Source organism: Magnolia sinica, chromosome 10 (genome assembly GCF_029962835.1).
Source record: "Magnolia sinica isolate HGM2019 chromosome 10, MsV1, whole genome shotgun sequence".
NCBI classification, from domain to species: domain Eukaryota; kingdom Viridiplantae; phylum Streptophyta; class Magnoliopsida; order Magnoliales; family Magnoliaceae; genus Magnolia; species Magnolia sinica.
Window position 1 is genome coordinate 71,431,959 of NC_080582.1, and position 25,339 is coordinate 71,457,297.

At 41.1% G+C, this 25,339-nt stretch overlaps 1 protein-coding gene, 1 long non-coding RNA gene and 1 pseudogene across 2 annotated transcripts; 1 reads left to right on the plus strand and 2 right to left on the minus strand.

Moving 5' to 3' along the window:
* Positions 1–1,843: 1,843 nt before the first annotated feature.
* Positions 1,844–2,347, plus strand: LOC131217586 (uncharacterized mitochondrial protein AtMg00810-like). Its single transcript, XM_058212522.1, has one exon. The coding sequence runs from the start codon at positions 1,844–1,846 to the stop codon at positions 2,345–2,347; it is 504 nt and encodes a 167-aa protein (XP_058068505.1).
* Positions 2,348–8,027: 5,680 nt separating this feature from the next.
* On the minus strand, positions 8,028–9,455 carry LOC131216957 (uncharacterized). Its single transcript, XR_009157120.1, has 2 exons — positions 8,977–9,455; positions 8,028–8,617 (listed from the first exon to the last, which is right to left on the minus strand). It is a non-coding gene; the product is annotated as an uncharacterized LOC131216957 (long non-coding RNA).
* Positions 9,456–16,037: 6,582 nt separating this feature from the next.
* Positions 16,038–21,764, minus strand: LOC131216955 (putative disease resistance protein At1g50180; annotated as a pseudogene).
* Positions 21,765–25,339: the final 3,575 nt, after the last annotated feature.

The following is a 25,339-nucleotide window of genomic DNA, read 5'->3' on the forward strand; positions in this document are numbered from 1 at the left end:
CCAAGAAAAAGGATGTGTTATCATGCTTCATTAATTTCCGTTCTTTGGTTGAAAATTTATTCTATGAAACGATAAACTACCTTCATAGTGATTGGGGTGGCGAATACCGAAGCGTTTCTTCTTATCTTGCCCAATGTGGAATTGGTTACCGTGTTTCTTGTCCTCATACCCACCAACAAAATGGTGCAGCAGAACCAAAACACAGACACATAGTAGAAATCGGCTTAGCTCTCTTGGCCCAAGCTTCGGTTCCGTTTCAATTTTGGGACTCTGCATTTGAAACGGCAACATATTTGATTAATCGGCTTCCCTCCCCAGTGATTCATAACCTGACACCACTGGAAAAGTTGTTCAAAAAACCACTGGATTATGATTTCCTCAAAGTTTTCGGATGTGCATGTTATCCTTGTCTACGACCGTATCAGCATCACAAGTTTGAGTTTCGCTCAATTCGCTGCGTATTCCTTGGATATAACACCCAACATCATGGTTATCGTTGCTTCGATCCTCACCATTGGAAGATTTATATCTCACGAAATGCGGTGTTTGATGAGTCCTCATTCCCTCTTGTAGGAACACAATCAAATAGTTCAGTCAAGCCATCCAGCTCCTTACAGTCTTTTCAGCAAACACTTGATGAGCATCGACTTCCATCAGCTGTTCTGCTGCCTCCGCTGCCATTACTATACCACTACCTGTGGCATGCCATCATGTCCCTCCAAGGTGCACCCGTGGACCCCTAGGCTCTCACATTTCTTCATCAGTAGAAGTACCTGCAACTTCTCATGATGAAGCACCAGAAAGGTTGCCTTGTAACCAACATCAACCCACTGATCTAGAAATTAGTCCCTCACTAGCTGTTCAACGAAATAACTCACCTAGCCAGTGCATGATAGAACCCATCCCAACTAATAATGCTCATGCTTCCAATTCATCTACTCCAACTGTACAACCACATCATATGGTCACAAGAACACAAGATGGCACCCATCGACCAAAAATTCTAAACAACACCACAAGGTACCCTTTACCGAAATGCTTACTTGCCAACTCTATTTCTGATGTTGTTCCAACTTCTATGAATGCTGCATCAAAAATTCCTAAATGGAGGGCAACTATGGCTGATGAGTTCCATGCCTTACTCAAAAATGGCACATGGACCTTGCAACCACATAAGCCCAACATCAACATTGTTGGCTACAAATGGATCTTTCGCATCAAGAGGCAAGCTAATGGATCTGTCGAGTGTTACAAAGCTCGTCTTGCTGCAAAAGGCTTCAATCAACAAGAAGGAATTGACTACAATGAAACCTTTAGTCTCGTAGTCAAGCCTGTCACTATTTATACAGTTGTTTGTCTTGCAATGGGTCAAGGATGGCTGATTCATCAACTCGACATCAACAATGCCTTCTTTCATGGAACCTTAACTGAAGAAGTCTACATGCAGTAACCGGCTAGCTTCATTGATCCTCGATTTCTAAACGACATATGTCGTCTTCGAAAATCATTGTATGGCCTCAAGCAAGCACCTCATGCGTGGTTTGCATGGCTCGGCAACTTCCTATTGTCCCAAGGTTTTATTGCATCTCAAACCGACACCTCCTTATTTATTCGATCTAATTCTTCACCAGTTCTATATATCTTGGTTTATGTGGATGATCTAATCATTACTGGTAGCTCCACATTGGCAATCCAATCGCTTATCAAACGACTTAGTGTCAAATTCTCAACTAAGGATCTCGGATCCTTAAATTACTTTCTGGGCATTCAAGTTCTCCATATGTCTAGTAGATTGCTACTCAGTCAACAACAATATATTGTGGATCTTTTACAAAGGTCAGCCATGGATGGTGCAAAGCCTACATCTAATCCCTTCTCTCCCAACACCAAGCTTCACAACAATGACAGTGAACCATTTGATAATGCAACCTTATATAGAAGCGTTGTTGGTGCATTACAATACGCTACTATTACACGGCTAGACTTGTCGTTTTTTATTAACAAAGTCTGCCAATATATGCAACAGCCGACACTTGCTCATTGGACGGCCGTCAAACGTATCCTACGTTATCTTAAGGACACACTTGATCTCTGCCTACCAATTGCTCGATCCAAGTCCTTTCACATTTTGGCCTTTCCAGATGCAGATTGGGCGGGTTGCATAGATGATCGCAAGTCAATGGGAGGGCATGCCATCTTTCTTGGCCCAAACATTGTCTTTTGGTCCTTTAAGAAGCAGCGTGTCGTCGCTTGTTCAAGCACAGAAGCTGAATATAGGGCGCTCGCGGATGCCATAGCCGAAATAACTTGGCTTCAATCTCTTCTTCATGAACTTCATGTTCTATAACCCAAGAGTCCTATTCTTTGGTGTGACAACATTGGCGCTACCTATCTAACAGCCAATCAAATATTTCATTATTGCATGAAACATATCGAGATTGCCTTTCAATTCATTCGTGACAAGGTTGCGAACAAATCTCTGGAAGTCCGCTATATCTCCACTAAAGACCATATTGCTGATATATTCACGAAGCCTCTGTCCACAACAAGATTTCATCTTCTTCGGCACAAGCTCAGTCTCCTTCTTGGGACACTTCACTTGCGGGGGCATGTCAAAGAGAAAGCTGATGATTGCTCATCACCTCCAATAGATCCCATTAATTGCTCACCAGCCAACAGAATGTCAACTCATTCCAATCAAGGATGATTCCTTAACATCTTAGGATTACTCCAACTCACTATACTCTATCCTTTTGTAATCAATCAAATCTTACAAAGTAGGAAACTCTACAACAGACATGTAACGTGCATAGCTATATCATAGCTATAAATTGATACTCATTTCTTTATAAACAGAACATCCTCCTCCTTGACAATAATCAAGGTAAAGAGAATTCAAACATCTTCTACATTCATAATATGGATGATAAAAGAATTTCGTTGTCTAATCAGGACCCCATAGGCAAGACAGTTGTCCTAGAATGACTAAATGTTTGTCCAGCCACTAATTGAACTTCACACATTCAATGGTTAATGAAATCTCTAAGCTCGTAGCTAAGAAAGCCTAGTCGGCAATTTGTTTGTTTACCTAAAAAACTTTTCGAAAGGTGAAGCTATGCTATTAATCTCCTAGTGAGAAATAAAGTTATTGGATTGGAAAAATAAATGCTTAAATGTAAATATATAAAGATAGAAGACAGTAAAAGGTAAATAACCATAAAAAGATAAAATAACGAATTGGCTTGTATTGGATTGATGAGAGCCCAGGGATCATTGTTCTCCGTTGGATTTGTAGGAATTGTAAGATAGTAGCTAAAAAGTTGTACTTGGATTTGACTTCCATGATTTTCGCTTAATTTGTCAGCCAATCAAGAGTCATATATAGTTGATCATGTTTTTATTTTTAGGAAGGGTTTTTCAAATTTCTACTAGATCAGCCAATCATCGAGGAAGCATGGTTGATGGGGTTTTTGTCTTTGGGTCGTTTGTGAATTCTTATGTAATCTTCAAACTATCAATCTTCATATTATCAATTATGACTTACCATAAGTTTTAGAGCAAATCACCACTTAGCATCGTTTGCGCTTCTTTAGGCTACTACATGAGTTGTGACCAATAGCATCCTGCTGCATGACCATGGTGGTAGGTATGCTTGTCTTTCGAATGTATAGCACAAGTCATCAAGAGAGCTTTCTTTCTCTTTAACAATTGATGAAATTCCTCTCATCAATCGTATTGGCTGAAGGGGTTTCATGGTGATCTTCATATGTCGGGGCTACCGCGTGGAGGCTTCCTAGCTGTTAGACATGGAGTTAGGTTGGTTGTAAACAGTTGTAAACAACCTGTACCATTCAAATTGTTGACACGGTAGTGGATGGAGCATAGCTCTAAAAGTGCATCGAGCAAATAATGGTATTGATGTAGAGCGGGTCACGGACAGTTTCATGGCCAAGATAGATCAGAAAAGGCCTGGTCAACGACAGAAGTCATCCCTTAAATCGAGCGTATCTCATAATCCGGAATGAATTATCTGACATAAAATATATTATTTTAGGGTAGAACAAGCTATTTTAGCCATCCAACCTACTACACCAGGTTGCACAAGCTGGATTTGCAAAATACCACCAGATCAACGGTCGTTTCCCTATTTTAATTCCATTTTTACTATAAATAGTAAATTTTAGTTTAATTATAACTCTTCATCCATTGGACTTTAGGAGTTGCGCCCAACGTGAAAAGTGCTTAGAATAATTAGGAGAACAGCTTGGTGAGGTCAAATAGAACACTTACTATTTTTGGCCGAAAACCTTGCGCACTATTAGACATTACGACCATCTATAAATAGTAAGTTGCGAATTCTAAGAGTTTAGGTCGTACTATGATTCTGGAATTTCTCTCATTGCTTGGTATCCCTATTTAAAGGGTTGTAAACTCATTTATTTCATTCATCAATCAAATTACGAATTTTATAAATTTTGTTTCTATTTTGCTTCTTTCTTTTCTTGTGGATTCGAGAGGTCTTTGTGAGGAATCTAGAGAGGCTGCATGGATCTGGAGTAGTTATCCTTGAAGAAAACTCCTTGAGGAAGACAGTGATCGACCTCATCACGTTCATCCCTGCGTTAGGTATGCACTTGATTTCTCACTCTACTCATTATTTTCCTTTTAACCATCCATTTGGCCATCATTATTTGGATGATTAGGATTGCTTATCAATATGATTTTTGAGATATATTCCACCCCAAGATGTGCCACACAGCATGGATGATCTGAGAGGAAGAAGGGTCACCACTATTTTAAAAATGGTGTGACTTATCGTGCGAAATGGGAGGAGATGGGTCAACACAACTGGGGCCCAGCCACAATAGCTCCAGCAAGATGGAAGTTTTCAATCATCCATCTTTCCCAGTCATCCATTTTCAAGGGACTAATCTATGGTAAGACTAAACGTTTTATGTAATTTTCAACATACGCACGCCGTATGAGAACTGTCAGTTGTACGGTCTCGATAGACTGCCCCTCCTACCGCATGCTAGTCTTGGGCAGGAAGTCCGTTTTAGTGTTACTAAAGTCAATTCTCATTTATTTATCAAATAATGCAGGGATATTAAGCCACGGTTTGGAATTTTCTTTTTACTCTTAAGTCCTCTTTAGGAGTGTTATTTGGTGCACCCATCATGGGTCCACTGCCAATACAAATTGTTGTATGTCAGTGATTCAGCACCATTCATTAGGTGGGCCCTTGCTTCCAATAGCCCGTACTCAATGAATCAAACTATGGAAAATCCCAACCATTTGTTTGAAGGTCAGAAATGAGGGAAAGATGGGATTATAATCAGCGCAGGCCAAGCACAACCTGAATACAAAATACACCAAGTCCTTTAAGCATGGCCCACTTCAACAAATTATGATCAGGTTTGGGTCAGGTCCTATAATGCATGTAACCTAGTTAACCAGGTCCTAGTCTTGCCACATCACTTGCAATAGCTGCAAATCAAGCATGTCGCTACTGCCAACAACGTTTCTTTTATTTATTTATTTATTTAATGCAGGATCTTACAAATACCTTATTATTGAAGTGGGACCATGCAATAACCCCTTGGTTTTTTTTTTTTTTCCATGATGATGGTCCACTAAGAAACGTGTTTAAAGTGCCAAGATAGGAATGACCTGTGTCTGTGGCAGAAGGAAAATTATGGTGCATTGTCTAGTTATAAGAGGGTAAAAATATTTCTTAGTCATGGCTTCATGGTAACATGATCTGGACAATCCATCCAACATGGATATCTAGCTTCATGATCAGATGATATGGACAGTTCATCTGATTTGCCCTGACAGAGATAGCCATCGCTCCAAAAATACCCATGGGAACGAGCTTTTTTCTTTTGCCAAGCAATGGATGTCCTACTTGAAAGCAATTTGATTACATTTCGTTTACATTTGCAATATGCAAAATGGAGATTTCTGTTCTGGTTTGCCCTAACAGAACATTGCCTGTTTAACCTCAGGAGATGATCACTGTTTGTTTATTTATCACTAACAGATCCTTATCTCTTTCTACTGCGCTGCTCATAGCGCATATGAACAACAGGGTTAAAACAACAATTTTTATGAGCACTTTCTAAAATTTCCAGGTGGGATAAAGAGTTCTTGAATAGAAAAACAAATCAAAATGCAGAGTGTTGACATCCAAATACTACTTTAGGCAGAAGAAAAAGCTACATATTGGACAATGCAAACACTAAAGTAAAGATATCAAACATACTAGTAATTATTAACTTTTGATGAGCCTGCACATACCACTAAAATGCATAAAACGGACCGCATCACATCACCCAAAGCCCATTAGACAACAGAACCAAAAAAAAAAAAAAACTTCGTTACCTCGATACAGGGGAAAATATTCATGGGTGCTCAGAAAATTTACAACTGTTCTTTCCATATACATTTACTGATCCGCTTCCCTTAATCAATAGGCACTTTCCCAACCATACATTAGTTTAGCTACTACTAAAAGGATTGGACATCCCGACAGTTCTGACCTATGGCCAATTTGGACTGTTGCCATATTTTTTCTACCCAACCATACATTAGCTAGCTACTGATAAAAGGATTGGATTTTTGGAACGGGGAAATTCCTAAGTTGGCTAACGCAAAACAATGGAATGTACATTTGCTCAGGCTCCAAACCTACACTTCCTCAAGTCTAAATAGCCTGCTCATGGCTCAAAAATCATGATACTGAACAAAACCATCAATTGGTGCTTGTTGTTATCAACAGATCAGTAGAAGAAAAATCAGGTTAGTAAAAGGTCACTCAGATGCTAGGCACAAGTGCCTCTGGAATTTTCACAACACCTAGTTGCACCTAGACAGGTGCATGCCTAGAGAATCCTGGAGCAATTTTTTATTTTATATTTATTTTCTATCATAAATTTTTACGTACACAGCCACATATTGATTTCTTTGATAGATAGACACCATTTCCAAATACTTACATCTACTTGACCATTACAATAAATTCACAAAATCCCATGATTTCTAATTTTCTCAATTTCCCAAACCTAAAAACCCTAATTTAGGGCCTGTTTGAATTCGTGGAAAGAAAACAATTGAGGAAATGGCATTTTCTGGGAAACACCATTTCTAGAAAACGGCGATAGGAAAAGTTGTTTCTCTTGATTGTTTTTAAACAAGATTTCCTTGAAAATTTTCCTCTATTTCCAAATCTGTTCCATGAAACTTTACTTGAAAACAAAAGGTGCCATAGCTGTGTGGCAACGTTGGCTTGTGGCAAATGATTCACATGTGGGCTGCTTGATGAGTGATGGTGGCAGTGATGGAATGCTTAAGGACGTGCAGTGGTACATATGGACATAGATGTATAATGCAGTCTCTTCTAGACATCCATTCGAGGAAAACAACTTGATTGCAGGCCAGAAGATAGTTGATCCTGATTCAACATTAGAAGTATATTGATTATTCTCCAATAATGAAAGACAAACCACATGGCCCACCCGAATGAAAGCTTTGATCTTGTATCTTTATGCTGTATTGGCACAAATGGTTGTGTGTTGTTGGGCAAGGCTCCAAACAGGTGTGGGCTTAGCAAACCTCAGGTGACCTAAATGTCTGCATAATGGTATGGCAGTCAACATTCCATAGGCAAAATAAATAAATAAATAAATAATGAAAAACAAACAAACATTCTATGGGCATTCATGGCCAAGCAGATGAGTGGACCAACCTGAATTTAGCTCCAGGGAAGCTCTATAGTGATCAACACCTGACAAGCAGCTTTAGTCATGGACCCATGTAGAAATTCTCCAATCAAGCATTGTGGACCCCAGACAAAGCCTATATAAGCAATTTCTTCTACTTTGAATAATCTCATTACATCCAAATATGATAACACCACAAATACCACAAAAGCAATCTGTTATGTTGAAGTATTGAACAATCATAGAACATGATACTCAGTTTGAAACCAGAATCCAAATATCTCACACCATTCATAGCTTAGGAAGTGAACAAAGAAACCATAAAATGGAAAGGAACCCACATGCACAACCATTCTCTCTGTCCTGACCAGTCACTTCACACATGCCAATTAGCTCCACCTATTAAAAGTAAAAATTCATAAATCACAACTGTTAGTTAAAACCTATTAGCAAAGTAGAAGTACGATACACTGATACGAATAGTGCCTTGATGCATCCATTCCATACAAGTGAGGCCAGTGGTTTGTACATCCAGACTATATATCTGATGGGTTTCAGTGTGGAAGGAAAATGGCCCCAGATTGGAAGGTCCTAATCCTTCGATTCATGGCCTACAAATAAACAGTTTAAGAAATACAGCAATGGCCTCGAAAAAGCCAAAGGGAAGGAAATTCCACTTGGACAGGGTTCCACCAGAAACCATATAGAAGGGATCAAACAATCATAGAGGAACTAAAAGAAATGACTACCATTTGTTAGTTGTGCCAATTGAAGATACACGAGTGGCCTGCGTTTGTTAGTTGACTTGCCTGATTTTTGCATATGATCTCTTCACAAGGGAGTTTACTTTATACACCAGTCAAAAGTTCGATACGCTTGCTAGGTTGGCACCTGTACTACAAACACCAACCCCCGGTGGTGAGTCTATGATAATAGAAACAAAAACAATAGAGAAATACAGAGGCAATTAATGTGAAGAGGCAATCCACAGAAAACAAGCCAACATGGCATGCTTGTAAAGGACTAGGGCCATTTTTTACAGAAAAGTGGGGAGCACACCACCTGTAACTTGTTGCTGTGGCAAAAATGACATACATTCATTTGAGTGGGCGCCATAAAATGATAGGGCCTCAACTATCATGTGAACCCCAGATCTGGAGCTAATTACAATTGAAGGAAAGGGCCACAGCTCAGCTCACACCATCACTACTTCAAAGGACACCCTGTAAATCACAGAAAAGCTGAGAATCTATACCAATGGCTTGGGCCGGCAGGGAAGAAGGCACAGTAGAAATATCAGTTGATGAAACCAACTCCAGCCCCTCCAGTTACCTGAGACAAGCACTTGGACCATAAAGCAATACAGCAATACCAGCAGCAGAGATTCCATCCTAACAGCATGGAGAGGAACAGGCCTGGTTTTGGTGGGCCCGCCATGATGTATTTTCCTTACATCCATGCCGACCATCCATTTTGAAAGCTCATTTTATGGCGTGATCCCAAAAATGAAGCAGATCCAAATCTTAGGTGGACCACATCATAGGAAACAATGGTGATTGAATACTCACCATTAAAAATTTCTTGGGGGCCACCAGAATGTTTATTTGCCATCCAACATGTTGATAAGGTAGCAAAGACCTGGATGAAGGGACCACACAAATATCAGCTTGATCCAAAACTTTTGTGGCCAACAAGAAGTTTCAAATGGTCAATCACCATTGTTTCCTGTGGTGGGGTTCACCTGAACTTTCTGTAAACCGAGAGGAGCTGAATGCAGCTTTTGTGTATTTGAGACAACCCAAAGGGGTTGAATATATAGAGATTACAGTATCTATACAAGGAAAGAAATAAAATCAGAATCATCTACCTATGGAAAACCAACTATATAAGGTATGCTAAATATACAAGGTATATTTCAGTCTGTCTAACATCCCCCCTCAAACTAATGCGGGTCATCGACAAGTAATAGTTTGCCAACGAGAAATGAGTGACGTGCAGAAGTTAGGGACTTGGTGAAAATGTCTGCAATCTGATCATGGGATGCAACATGTGGTAGAGAAATGAGCCCAGACTGAAATTTCTCACGGATAAAGTGACAGTTAACTTCAATATGCTTCGTCCGTTCATGAAAAACCGGGTTAGAGGCAATCTGAATGGCACTGAGATTATCAACATGGAGTGAAGTAGGATTCTGCACAGGAATGCCCAAGTCGGAAAGAAGTCCACGTAACCAAACAAGCTCACTACACGCAGCAGACATCGCTCGATACTCGGCTTCTGTGCTTGATTTGGAAACAGTGGCCTGCTTCTTACACTTCCAAGAGATAAGAGAAGTACCGAGAAAAACACAGTAGCCAGTGGTAGATCTTCGTGTGAGAGCGCAACCAGCCCAATCAGCATCCGAATAAACACGAAGGTCCAGAGTCGCCGTAGAGGAGAAGAACAGTGATCGATATAGAGTTCCACGTAGGTACCGTATGATGCGTAACACCGCAGTCATATGAAGAGTCCGAGGAGCAGATACAAACTGACTGACGACTTGGACAGCATAGGCAATATCAGGGCGAGTCATAGTTAAGTAAACCAGACTCCCAACCAAACGACGGTATAAGTCGGGCTGTGCAAGTAGATCACCATCGTCGCGGCCATAATGAATGTTAAGTTCTAAGGGAGTCTGAACTGTTTTCTGATCTGTCAATGATGCCAAAGCGAGAAGATCCTTGGCATATTTACGCTGGCTGACCAGGATCCCACGTTTAGAACGTGAAATTTCAAGCCCAAGAAAGTATGTGAGATGGCCGAGGTCTTTCATCTTGAAGGAGGATTGCAGAACTTCCTTTAAAGCCGAGATGCCAGCAGTATCGCTACCAGTCAGTAGGAGGTCGTCAACATAGACCATAACAATGACAATTCCGTGAGCAGTGATGTGCAAAAATAAGGATGGGTCATGACCACTTTGAGTAAAGCTAGCACCCGTAACAACATCGTGAAAGCGTTGGAACCATGGCCGAGGTGCCTGTTTGAGGCCGTACAGGGCTTTCTTTAGGCGACATACCTTATTGTCAGGGATTAAGGAGCCAAGAGGAGGTTTCAAATACACGGTTTCTTGAAGATCTCCATGAAGAAAGGCATTTTTCACATCCATCTGAGCGAGTGGCCATGAGCGAACAAAAGATATAACCAGAAGGGTACGAACAGTTTTCATCTTGGCCACGGGAGCGAAAGTCTCATCATCATCAATTCTGTATTCCTGTTTGTATCCCTGAGCGACAAGTCGAGCCTTTTATCGATCCAATGATCCATCAGACTTGAGTTCGACCGAATAAATCCATTTGCTACCAATTAGCTGTTGGTTAGCAGGTCGAGTGACAATGTCCCACGTATGATTATCTTCCAATGCTGCAAGTTCTTCTGCCATAGCTTTCTTCCAACAATCATGAGTGGCTGCCTGAGAGTATGAAGTAGGAATAGAAACGGTATCCAGAGTAGCATTCATGGCAAACATAGAGCATATCAACCGATCAGGCGCTCGATGTTCACGAGCGGAACGTCGGATCGAGGTAAGTTCGGGATCAGCAACGGGTACAGTAGGTTCGGGTTGAGTAATAGGTGGTGGATCTGTACGTGGTCGACGTGAGTAAACCTGCAACGGACGAGGGAGAGTACTTGAGGCAAACGGAATTTCTGGAAAGGCAGTTAGACCAGGAGAGTTTGGAGTGTGCGAAGGAGGAAGAGATGAATGAAAAGCAATGTGCTCAAGAAAAACAACATGTCGTGAAACCCGAACACGACGAGAAACCGGATCATAACATCGAAAACCCTTCTGAGTTTCCCCAAATCCCAAGTACATACATTTGACTGATTTTGGAGATAGTTTGTTACGTTCACGTGAAGCCAAGTGAACATAACAGATACAACCAAAAACACGAAATGTGGAATATGCAGGAGGTAAGCCAGTGAGAACAGAGTAAGGAGATTTACTGTTCAGAACTTTGGTTGGCATCCGGTTAATCAAGTAGACGGAATGTAACATTGCTTCAGCCCAGAAAGAACGAGGAACACTCATAGCTGTCATCAGGGTATTGACAGTTTCAACAATATGACGATTTTTTCTTTCAGCCACCCCGTTCTGTTGTGGAGTATCAGAACAGGTGGTTTGATGAATAATTTCATGCCCTTGAAGAAATGTACGAAAATCAGTTGAGAGATATTCCCCCTGAGTCAGAGTGGAGAGTTTGAACTGAAACCCGAAATTGAGTCTTCACCATAGAGTGAAATAACTTGAATTTTTCAAAAACCTGTGACTTCGATTGCAGAAAGTAAATCCAAGTGTAACGTGTGAAATCATAAATGAATATAACATAGTATCGTAACCCAGAGAGAGACATAATTGGTGAAGGACCCTAGACATCCGTATGCACAAGTTCAAACATAGAAGATGATTTTGTAGTTCTTAGGGAAAATGGAACACATTTACTTTTTGAAAGACAACAGGAAGAACAAGAATAATCCAAATCATTTTTATTAATAGAAATATTCCCTAACATGCCAGACGAAATTAACTGAAGTAACCGATCGGAATGTGGATGACCCAGGCGAAAGTGCCATAGTTTCCACAATTTATTTGCCGAAGAAATATCTGATGAAGAAGGAGAAAAGAAACAAAGAGCCGGAGTGACGGATGGATCAAAATCCAGCACGTACAGACGACCATGCCGCCTACCCCTCCCAAGTACCTTCCCCGTCGCCAGATCCTACACAAAACAACAGTTGGAAAGAAATATGACTAAGCAGTTATTTGATGTGAGTTAACCAACTGAAATTAAATTGGAGGAGAGGTTAGGGACGTGAAACACATCATGAAGGGTGAACTGGCGATGAGCAGAAGGAGAGAAAGTCAATGATCTAACAGACTGAATAGGTAGTCTAGTGCCATCCACAGTAGAAATAGCTTGATTGCCGGTGTAGGGACGAATGTCACAAAGATGGGATACAGCACCGGTCATATGATTGGAAGCACCCGAATCGAAGAACCATGTAGAAGATGGGGATATACCTGACATACCGGCCGCAGAAAGGGCCTGAACGATTTGCTGGAGCATCGCAGGAGTCAACGGAGATGAAAGACCTTCAGCAGAAACAGTAGATGTAGAATCAGTAACAGTCGGCTCGGAAGAAATAGTGGCAGCAGTAGCAGAAAGAGCACAACCACGATCACGACCACGACCACCACGTCCACGGACGGAAGAAGATGTATATGCACGTGTACGGCAGTCTTGAATACCATGACCAGTTCGTCGACAATAAGCGCACCATTCTTTGCATTGAGCTACAACATGACCCACCTTGTTGCAGCCGCGACAGGTTAAAGGAGAGGAGCCACGTGTTGGTGTAGTGGTGGACACAGCAAGCACCATATCAGATGATCTCGGAGTCGAGGGAGGAAGTGATAGAACTTTCAGTTGTTGTTCCTTAGCCAATAGATCATTAATAACCAAATTCAATGAAGGAATAGGGCTACGGTTCAAGAGAGCAGCTCTACAATGCTCGAATTCCGGACGCAGTTTCATAAGAAATTGGCGAACTTGCACACTCTCGCGTATAGTTTGGAAAATCCTAAAGTCATTAGGAAATATTGGATCCATCAAGGCCATCTCAGTCCAAATTGTGACAATTTTAGAATAAAATGATTGAATACTGTCGTCACCCTGAGTAAGATTAACGAAATCCTGTTCCAGACGATATGACCGGGCCGCATTACTTTGTTGATAAATTGTCTGAAGATGGTCCCACATTGCCTTAGCCGTGCGATGAGGTGTGAGGCCAACAGTAATGGACTGATCGACCGAATCGAGAATCCAGGTAATAATCCGTCCATTGTTCATTTCCCAATCAGCCAATTTATCGGCATCCGTGGAAGTGGGAATAGTAACAGATCCATCAATTAGTCCCCACAAACCACGACCCTTCAGGAAGTTCTGAAAATGGATGGCCCATAGTGAATAGTTGGTACCATCAAAACTACACCTTGGGGCCTCTGTACGTGATGAGTTCTTGTCCATTGATCGGAATTAATATAAAGCACGCAAAGAGTTGCAGCAGAAGAATGTTTTAGGTGTACCGTACAGCAGGAGATATCCAACGGGTAGCAGTATCTAGATCTTGGCGGAATAGGAACAGCAACAGGACCTCTGGATCTGGAAAATGTAGATCTGGCGATGCAGCAGCAACAGCAACAGATCTGGATGGGAGCAACAGCAATAGATTGTCAACAGATCTGGATGAGGTTGCTGGAACTCGAAGAGAACGAGCAATAGAGGTGACCGGGCGACGCTGGACGAGCAGAGGGGCGAATGGACGAGAAGAGGTGGTCGGATCTTCAACAGGGGACGGTCGGACGATGCAGGAGTGGTCGGATCTTCAACAGGGGACGGTCGGGCGCGCAGGGGTGGTCGGATCTTCAACAGGGGACGGTCGGACGACGCAGGGGTGGTCGAAGCTTCAACAGAGGGCGGTCGGACGACGCAGGGGTGGTCGAATCTTCAACAGGGGACGCGAGACGAGCAGCAGATGGCGCTGGACGAGCAGAGGGATGACGCAGGGGTGGCCGGACGACGCAGGGGTGGTCGGATCTGACAGGTGGTGCCGGATTTGGATCAGTGAATCTCTGATACCATGTAAACCGAGAGGAGCTGAAAGCTTTTGTGTATTTGAGACAACCCAAAGGGGTTGAATATATAGAGATTACAGTATCTATACAAGGAAAGAAATAAAATCAGAATCATCTACCTATGGAAAACCAACTATATAAGGTATGCTAAATATACAAGGTATATTTCAGTCTGTCTAACACTTTCAACATTTGTTTGAAGGTCAGAAATGAGGAAGCTAGAGTTAGAATCAGCACGAGCCAAGCAAAACCTGTATACAAAATAGACCAAGTCCTTTAGGAGCAGCCCAATACAGTTAAAAGTTAAGCAATTTAAAGAGGCATGCAAATGAGATGCATGTGGCTTATAAAGCTGTCAGCAGATCAAGATCGGGTTCGGGTCAGGTCCTATAATACCTGCACTTAACTGCGTCCAAGTCTTGCCGGGTCACTTGCAATAGCTGCAAATCAAGAATGTAGTTACTGCAAACGCATTTTTGTTATGCAAGAATCTGCAAATAACCTATTATTGAAGTGGGACTATGCAGTAGACCCTTTTTTTTTTTTTGTGATGATGGTCCACTAAGAAACATGTTTAAAGTGCCAAGATTGAATGATTCGTGACTAGAGCTGTACACGAGCCGAACTGAGTCGAGCTCGGCCCAGCTCGGCTCGGCTAGCAGGCTACCCCAACTCAAACTTGGCCCGGCTCAGTCCTCAAGCCTGACTGGCCAGCTCGGCTTGGCTCAGTCAGCAACTCGTGCCAGCTCGAGCTGAGCTTGAGCTCGATCTTTCGAGCCGAGTTCAAGTTTGAGCCAACGTGCTGAGTTCGAGTTTAGATTTTAGGGTTTTTAATATATATATATATATAAAAAGTGAACCCTGAGTCAAATCAATTTGAACCGAGTCAAGTTCGAGTCAAGTTCCGAGCCAAGTCAAGTCAAGCTTGGTCTAGCTTGGACTCGGCTGAAATTTTTTCAAGCTCAAAAAATCAGCTCGACTCGTCTCGACCCCAGTTTCGAGCCGAGTCAAGTCGGGCGAGCTGACTCGGTCCGTGTACAGCTCTATTTGTGACTGCGATAGAAAGCTAATTCTAGTGCATTTTCTAGTAATAGGAGGGTAAATTTTCTTCGAGTTAATTATGCAGAGGATTTCGACTGTCAGGAACATGGCTTCATGGTAACATGATCTGGACAATCCATCTGATTTGCCCCAACATGGATATATCACTTCATGGTCAGATGATTTCGACAATCCATCTGATCTGCCCCGACAGAGATAGCCGTCACTCCAAAAATACTTGTGGGACCAAACCTTTTTCTTTTGCCAAGCAATGGATGTGCCACTTGAAAGCAATTTGATTGGTCTGTTTGCATTTGCAATGTGCAAAATGAAGATTTCTGCTCTGTTTTGCCATAACAGAGCATTTGCCTGTTTACCCTCAGGCAATGATGTGTATTCATTTCTCACTACCAGCTCCATCTCTTTCTACTGCAGTGCTTAGCAAGGTTAAAACAGCATTTCTATAAGAGCACTTTCTAAAATTCCTATGTGAGATAGGGAAAAAGAAAATCAAAATAAAGAGTGCAGACATCCAAATGCTACTTTGGGCAGAAGAAATGGCTACATATTGGACCATGCAAAAGCGAAATTAAAGATATCAAATATACTGCCAACCTGATGAACGCTACTGAAATCACAATCTAAAACTACAGAGGATGTAAGTCATCATTGTTCGATTCAACCACCATAAAACACACCAGTGTATGAAGATATTGGGAGATAAAACTACAGATCTCATGCTAAATTCTCAAAACATCATCCAAATAACTCACACCATTATCCATGACAGATTATGAAAACCATAAAAAGGAAATCAACTTCCAAGCCAGCAGTCTCTACATCAGCATGTTGTCTGGTTGTGTCACCTCACATGCGCCATAAGACTCTCTCCTACCAAAGCAAGAGTCTACAAATCAAAACAAGGATTAAACTTAGATAAATGACATACTGTGATTTGCTTTTTCAAATCTAAACAAGTGGTTGAAGCATATTTACAAGAAACTCATTGCATATAAATAAGTACCAAATTCAGTTGATGAAGCAAAATAGAAGAGAAAAATGAAAAAAATAAAATAAAATAAAATAAAATTGATTCCATGAGTTATTAATGCAAAATAAATAGCTTTGAGTTGCATTCCATTAATGTGTCTTGTATTCTGTTTTGCCTGATCCATGGGTGCACCCTATATCTAGACGTAATTGGCAGAGCCTGGGGAATTTCAGGTATAGATATTAGGTAACTCAATTTGAGGAGGCATATGTAAAACCCATTTAGAGGTTGCTCTTTATTGTACTACAGAACTCGCCCAAATACACTATATTATTTGTAGAAAAAAAAGAGAGATTTTACTTAAAACTAAGAAATCATTTCATAAGCTATAAAATTTGTATTAATAAAATCTCATAACCAGCTCCAACGCATGTGTGTGGACCGCTTGCTTATTGGTCCATTCTGTTTCATGGGTCAGGTCACATTCACAGTGGCTCCTCATGATGGATGGCTTGAACTTGCACACAAGTACCACATTGGATGTGTAGCAAGCAATGTTAGAGGGACTGGGATCTATATGCATGTAGAATCAACCAACCTCCTCCATCGTGACACATACCACGATTGATAGTTAGAATTGATCGCTTAGGCAATATGACATCGGGTGCATCATCATGAAAATTTGCAATCACCTAACTGTTATAACTATTTGACAGAGTCATAGAGGATTTTTTTTATTTTTTTTTCTCCTTCTTCTCCTTTTTTTTGTAGTAACCATTTTGAAGGGTGGTTAAGAGAATAGGCAGGTTTAGATTTAAACATTTCTTTCCCGCCCACTTATCTGATGATGGGTCCCAATAGATGAAATGTTAGGACATTTGGACTACTAGGTCATTAATATGCATAGAAGTTGACAAATTACGCGGTTGTCATTAAAACTAACATGCCTGAGAGAAACAAACCAGAACTTATAAGGACTTAAACAAATTTATAGAGTACGGAGTGAACTAGACAAGACATTAACAACATAACCATTCACAAAATGAAGCAAAATTACAACAGTTTGATAAACACTCAATAACATTTGGAATTCAATAAGCCAATCAAGATATATAAATCTGGAAAAAAAAATTGTTAAACTTAGATTTGCAAATTATCTATTCCCAATCTATCTATCGAGTAAGAAAGTTTTTCTTCTTTGAGAAATGACATTATGAAGAGACCCAAAGAGAAGTTCTATTAAGTGCAATCAGCTTTGCATTGAGTCCATTTGTAGCCATCGATCATTTGCCTAAAATAGTCAATTCTGCTGATTTTTGGTCTATTGCCCATCTGTGTGATTGTCCAATAAATCAATAGTCTAGATCATTGAACACAAGTGTACAAGTGGGATATAGGTATTATGGCGTGCACTCCACAGATTCCATGAAGCATGCATCATAGTAGCATTTCTCTTCTTCTTATTATAAGGAAAAGTGGATTTCCTACGTAATAAGAAAGCTAAGTCACATGGGAAATGAAGAATTCATTTTAGCCAAAGAAAATTGGTTTCCTCATGCATCCTACTGTTTTCTGATCCCACCTGTACATATAAGCATATCATGTGCATCCACTAATTGAGTGGCCCACTTTGCATGGGACAAATTGATGGCTGGATAAGCATGTTTTAGCCATTCATTTGTTTTGTACAATGTGGCCCACTTGATAGATCAACTGTTAAACCTGACTGATTACTGAACCATGCTGTTGACAGAGCAGGATCTACATGATGAACAGCTTGGTTCTTGCACATCTTTTCTATCTACAGACATGTGATGGCAGGTAAAGCAGTTGGATTGTGATGCTTAAGATTTTCAAATCTCAATACATCCTTGAGCATTCCAAAAAAGGATATTGTGTTTTAAGAGCGTCGGGGTTCAATTGGTTGGCTCATGCTGATGCTATTATAGATGAATTGCAGTCCATGTGGCTGCATGCTAAGATGAGCAGAACCATAGCTCTAGTGGACACAGTCCAAAAATAGATGGAAGCCAAAATGGTTAGACTGGTGCCACTTATCCAATTGGACATGAATGGAATGGTTGAGTAGATGGGTGATTTAGGTCATCCAATCATACATTCATGTGGGCATTCATTGATAGTCAAAGTAATGTCCTCACATCCACCAACAATTAACATACAAGGAGACAATATTGCCTAGAGCCAAAAGCCAACTGGCCAAGGGATTGTGCAGTAGAATTTTGGATTGGGAGTTAGGTGATACAAGGGGTGCAACTCGGGCGGGTCAACCCGACCCAACCTGTAACTTTCCCAACCCAAAGTCCTCTATACACAACCCGACCCAAATACATGTGATTATAACACACCTATGCAAACTGAAAAAATTATCAATTGATATAACTAAAAGTTAGAATGTGTGTGATTGAAATAAACCAAAGAAGAAAGAAAGCTCACCCACCTTTGTAGAGATGCCGAATTTGTCTTTCCATGCATTTTTGTTGGTGGAAGAAACAAGCAACCAAACTCAGCTGGCTTTTATTTCGATGGAGGGTATATGCTGAATCTTATGCCAATCCTCTCCGCCGTTTTCCCTCATTCCAACTTCGAATTCAGTGGGCATGTTCCACACCTCAATTTTCTTGAGGGTAGTCACGCGTTGCAATCCTTCCGGAAGCATCTTTAAATGAGAGCATTCACGAATCACCAAATGTAAAAGCCTCGGCATCGCTCCTTCCTCCACTCTCCACTCCTCTAAATTGGATAAGGCTGAAACATGCAAGGATTCAAGTTGAGGAAACCCTTGCGTAGAGCAGACCATTTTCGTTCCCATGTATGAAAAATACAATCTGAGAATCCGAAGGTTCGGTAGTTTCCCCAACGTCGCCATTGGGTCTTCCATTAACTTGGAGTATTCCAAGGTAAGCTTGGTGAGGTGAGGTGAGAATTCGTTTGACTCAGGTAGCTTCTCTAACGTTCCCCTCAAAAACATCTTCTTCAGATGCAGGTGATGTGAAAAAGGCAAAAACACTGGAATAGTACCCAACCATCGCAACCTCAAATACTGGAGGCGGTCCAATTTGGGAAGAGAGATGGACAATCCCTTTCCATGCCTACTCCAGAAGATCCCCCATATTTCTAATTCCTTGAGATTAGTTAGCTTCCCCAAGCAACCCTCTATCCAATCGCCAGCCTTCACATGTTTAAGAGTCTGGAGATTAACTAAACAATCAAGCCCAAGTGATGGACGCCCCACTATTTTAGACCACACACCTTTACTTATTAAGCTTCCAAGGGGCACATCCACATGCCTTAATTGTTTCATCTTCCAAATACAACTGGGTATGCAGACTTGGTATGAACCTTCTTCTACATGTAGCGTTTCTAAATCGCGAAGATTGCTTATGGATGATGGAAGGCTTATTTTGTATCTATCCACCTTGAGGCCAAGGTATCTCAAGTGGATTAGCCTACCTATTTCGTTTGGAAGCTTTGGCATCGATATATTAGATATATCTAAATATAAAACCCTGAGCAAATTGAATCCTCTGTAAAGAAACTTCTCTTGCTTTTTCCCAGGCCATCCACTGTCTAAAGAGACGCACAACACAGAACGAAGGTGCGGGTTGGCACGATTTAAAGAAGTATACTTACTAGTGGCATGATGAATAACAAGCCTGCGGGCTTTTGATGGAAAGAGAGCATTTGTATCTCCATGATGAACATCAAGGAATTTATCTTCCTTGGCTTTTGAAATCAAGAGTTCTCGTAGGAGATCATGGATGCGGCAGCTTTTAACTCTGCCACTGGAATGTCTTTTCGCCACTTGAATCAGACTTCTATGGATCAGCTCCACCAGACAATCTTCTGCAGCTTCCTCAACTGTTTCGTCCCCTGTTTGCTCTACAAATCCTTCTGCGACCCACATCTGAATCAATTTCTTGGCACATATCTCTTGGTCCTCTGGAAAAACACCAAAGTAGAGAAAGTATGGTTTCAGACCAAAGGGTAGATCTTCATAGCTTAAAGCTAATATTCTTGTGATTCGAGATTCATCATCAATGAATTGCAAGCTAATTCTCCTGAGTACTTTCTCCCACTCATTTGGATCCGGTTCTTTCCTTGATAGTAGTCCCCCCATGACAACAATAGCAAGAGGCAGACCACAGCATTTTGCCACAATCTTTTTTCCTAGCTTCTCTAAATTTTGCTGGTAATGAATACCCTGTTCTAAGAATGCATTCTTACAAAATAATGTCCATCCCTCTTCATCTCCTAAATGCCGCAGCTCGTGAGGAGAGCACCGGGAATCTGCATATGAAGCTACATCTCTATTGCGGGTGGTGAGTAGGACTCGACTTCCGTTGTTCGTATTTGGAAAAGCAGCCACTAAAGAGTCTCATGCTTCAGTCTTCCATATATCATCTAACACTATAAGATATCTCCTCTCCTTCAAATGATTGAAAAGCTTCTCCCTCAATTGAACAGCATTCATTTTCTCCACCATCTCAAGCTCTTCTTTAGTAAGAGTCATGATGCATTTTATAAGGCTTTGCAAAAGATCTCTCACAACATATTCCTGAGATACAAAAACCCAAGCACAACAATCAAAATGTTTCTTAACAGCATTGCTGTTATAAACTTTGATGGCAAGAGTAGTCTTGCCAAGACCGCCCATTCCAACTACAGAAATCACACAACGTCGTGAATTTCCCTCGACCAACCGTCCCACCAATGTCTTTATGTCTTCTTCAAAACCGACCACTTCCGTCTCTCCAAATACAGGAGAAGTTCGCCTTTGCTCATGCAGACTTTCACCTCCGGAACTGCTACGTTCTTCGACTTTGCTAACATCTATAATTCCATATGTCAGCCTACTCGCAGCGGTCTCCTGGATTTTATTCTTTATCCGTTCGATCTCATTGCCCACCTCATGTCGAGCCGATAATTCAACATTGATGAACCTGCACCTCTTGAAGAAACCAACGAATCCACTTTTCCTTTGCCGTTCTATTTTGAGGATGAAGGTGTCGATAACGTCTTCCGCATCATAAGCAACATCTCTCACTTCCGCCACCCAATTCTTCACTCTCTCATCACCGCTTTGTTTTGTATCCGCATCTTTCAAGAAGCACTGCATCCGCTTCAATTCCCTCTCGACCCACTCAACCTGATCACGCACTTCATAGAGATAAACTGCCTCTTGAACTAGGAAATCGCTAAGTTTTCCTAACACCAAGGAAACAGCAGCCACAACAGCCATCTTCTTTATCCTCTCTCTCTCTCTCTCTCTTATTCTCACAAGAAATTTCAATCACTTATTCAAAACTCACGGATGCAGAATGATAAGTTTCCAAAGGAATATACAGTATTGCATTGGGCTATTGGGCTATTTCATTTTTGAGTCCGGATCCTCTGTTATCAGGTCAACAGAGAATTCCTGATACCCTAATTCTCATTGGTCCACGTCACCACTCACTTGCTTTTTCCTTCAAGCGGATCGGTGGTGCTCGAAGACGAGCGCTGACACTCCTCTGAACTCCGAGTTGTATGAACGGTTCAAAAGATATCAAAGTTACATGGGCCCCACAGTTACATATTTATTATATCCACAACGTTCATCCATATTTCGAGATCATTTGGGAGCATTATCAAAAAAAAAGAAATCATATCCAAAGATCAACTAGACCACACCACAAAGACCAACGGGAAAATTGATTTTCACCGTTAAAAATTTTGTAGGGCCCACCGTAACATTTATTTTCCATCCAATCTATTCATAAGGTCACAAAGACCTGGATGAAGAGGAAAAACAAATTTCATAATAATCCAAAACTTTTATTACCCCTAAAAGGGTTTCAATGGTAGACGTTCAATCCTCCACAGCCTTTTACAGTGTGGTCCACTTGATAGCTAGATCTATCTTATTTTTCGCCTCAAGCCTTGATACAAGTTCATCGAATATATGGACGGTTTGGATATAACACATACCAGGATTACAATAGTAAAAAACTAAAATAATAATAAATAAATAGGCCAGGAACTTATGGCTACAGTGTTTTATATAGCTACGGATTATAACCGTAGCCATAGTCGTAGCCCCTGCCATTTCAATGTCCTTTTATATGTATTGAAGGTCTTTCGATATGTATCGAAGGTCTTTCAATTAATCGAAAAAGGTCCAGAACTGTCCAGCGAGTTTGCCTAAAAAATCCTGCAATTTTCGATACATATCGAAGAGTATTCGAATGTATCGAAGGTGATATAACCAATAGCTACGGATTATAACCGTAGCCATAACTGTAATCTGTGCCAGTTTATGAAATTTATTTTTATTTTTTATTTTTTATTTTTTTACATGGGTAAATTTATTCTACATACAATTTTCTCTAATACATATTTATATAAATATGTATATATAAGCATATAAAATTTTTTCTCTCTCTTTTTTTCATTTATTTCTTTATTCATTTAACAAGAATATCTTCTAAACCAAAATTAGTTACTTGACAAACCCTATATGATTTCGGGGTAGGAGAAGCTACTTTAGCCAACCAACCTGGTTATGTTTCAAGATTCCATCAGATCTATGGTTGAAAATCCATTTTATTCACTTCGCGGTCAATTTCAATCAGTTCGCAGTCAATTTCATTCATTTCATTTACTTCGTGATCAATTCCATACATTTCACGATCAATCCCAGCGATTCCGTTTTGATTCACGGTCATTTCCATGCATTTCACGGTCAATTCCCTTCACTTCACGGTCATTTCCATGCATTTCACAGTTAATCGCTTCACTTCACGGTCATTTCCATGCATACCATGGTCATTCCCGCCTATTCCGTGTTGATTCACGGTCATTTCGGCGCATTTCATGGTCATGCCCCTTCACTTCACGGTCATTTCCGCGCATTTCATGGTCCAATCGCCTCACTTCACGGTCATTTCCATGCATATCACGGTCATTCCCGCCTATTCCATGTTGATTCACGGTCATTTCGGCGCATTTCACGGTCATGCCCCTTCACTTCATGGTCATTTCCGCGCATTTCACGGTCCAATTGCTTCACTTCACGGTCATTTCCATGCATATCATGATCATTCCCCCTATTCTGTGTTGATTCACGATCATTTGGCGCATTTCATGGTCATGTCCCTTTACTTCATGGTCATTTTCGGGCATTTCGCAGCACAATCACCTCACTTCACGGTCATTTCCATGCATATCACGGTCATTCCCGCCTATTCCGTGTTGATTCACGGTCATTTCAGCGCATTTCACGGTCATGCCCCTTCACTTCACGGTCATTTCCATGCATTTCACGGTCCAATCGCTTCACTTCACGGTCATTTCCATGCATATCACGGTCATTCCCGCCTATTCCGTGTTGATTCACGGTCCTTTCGGCGCATTTCACGGTCATGCCCCTTCACTTCATGGTCATTTTCGCGCATTTCGCGGTACAATCGCCTCACTTCACGGTCATTTCCATGCATATCACGGTCATTCTCACCTATTCTGCGTTGATTCACAGTCATTTTGGGGCATTTCACGGTCATGCCCCTTCACTTCACGGTCATTTCCGCGCATTTCACGTCCAATCGCTTCACTTCATGGTCATTTCCATGCATTTCACGGTCATGCCCCTTTACTTCAGGGTCATTTCGGCGCATTTCACGGTCCAATCGCGTTCACTTCACGGTCATTTCCACGCATTTTGCGGTCTAATCGCTTCACTTTAGGATCATTTCTATGCATATCACGGTCATTCTCGCATATTCCATGTTGATTCACGGTCCTTTCGGCGCATTTCACAGTCATGCCCCTTCACTTCATGGTCATTTCCACGCATTTCGCGATCCAATCGCTTCGCCTCACGTCATTTCCATGCATATCACAGTCATTCCTGCATATTCCGTGTTGATTCACAGTCATTTCGGCGCATTTCACGGTCCAATCGCCTTCACTTCACGGTCATTTCCGCGCATTTCGCGGTCCAATCGCTTCACTTTACGGTCATTTCCATGCATATCACGGTCATTCCCGCATATTCCGTGTTGATTCACGGTCCTTTCGGCGCATTTCACGGTCATGCCCCTTCACTTCATGGTCATTTTCGCGCATTTCGCGGTCTAATCGCTTCACTTTATGGTCATTTTCATGCATATCACGGTCATTCCCACATATTCCGTGTTGATTCACGGTCCTTTCGGCGCATTTCACGATCATGCCCCTTCACTTCACGGTCATTTCGGCGCATTTCACGGTCCAATCGCCTTCACTTCACGGTCATTTCCATGCATTTCACGGTCATGCCCCTTCACTTCACGGAATTCTAGTCTCAGTTAAGCATTTCCTTTCCCAAAAACCATGTTTTGTTCAGTCATCTTGATATGTCGACAGTTGCCGCGTTTCAATATATCGAATATCAGGCGATATATCAAAATTAGTCCAAAACTGTCCAGAGACAAAATGATGTTTTAAAACAATTTTTCGATTATATCGATATAGTTTCGATCAATCGACTGAGGAAATTTCGATATCAATCGAAAGACACTCGATTATAAAAACAGATTTCACTGAATTTTTGTAAGGAAAAAATAAAAGTACGCTTCGATGTTATTGAAGTCTAATTGATGACATCGAGCTTAAGTTGTCGATAACGTCGAACTCTAGTCGATGATATTTAACTAAGTTATTGTTACAATGGTTCGATACATCGCCCATCAATCGATATCATGTGTAAATATATCGAGTATATTTCGATTTATCGAAAATGGTCAAAATATGTCCAGAGAAAAAATGCGTTTCTAAAAGGAATTATCGATAATATCGATAAGAGTTCGATATATCGAACTGACGATATATCGACTAAATTACGATATATCGAAAATGTTCCTCAATTGTCCAGAGACA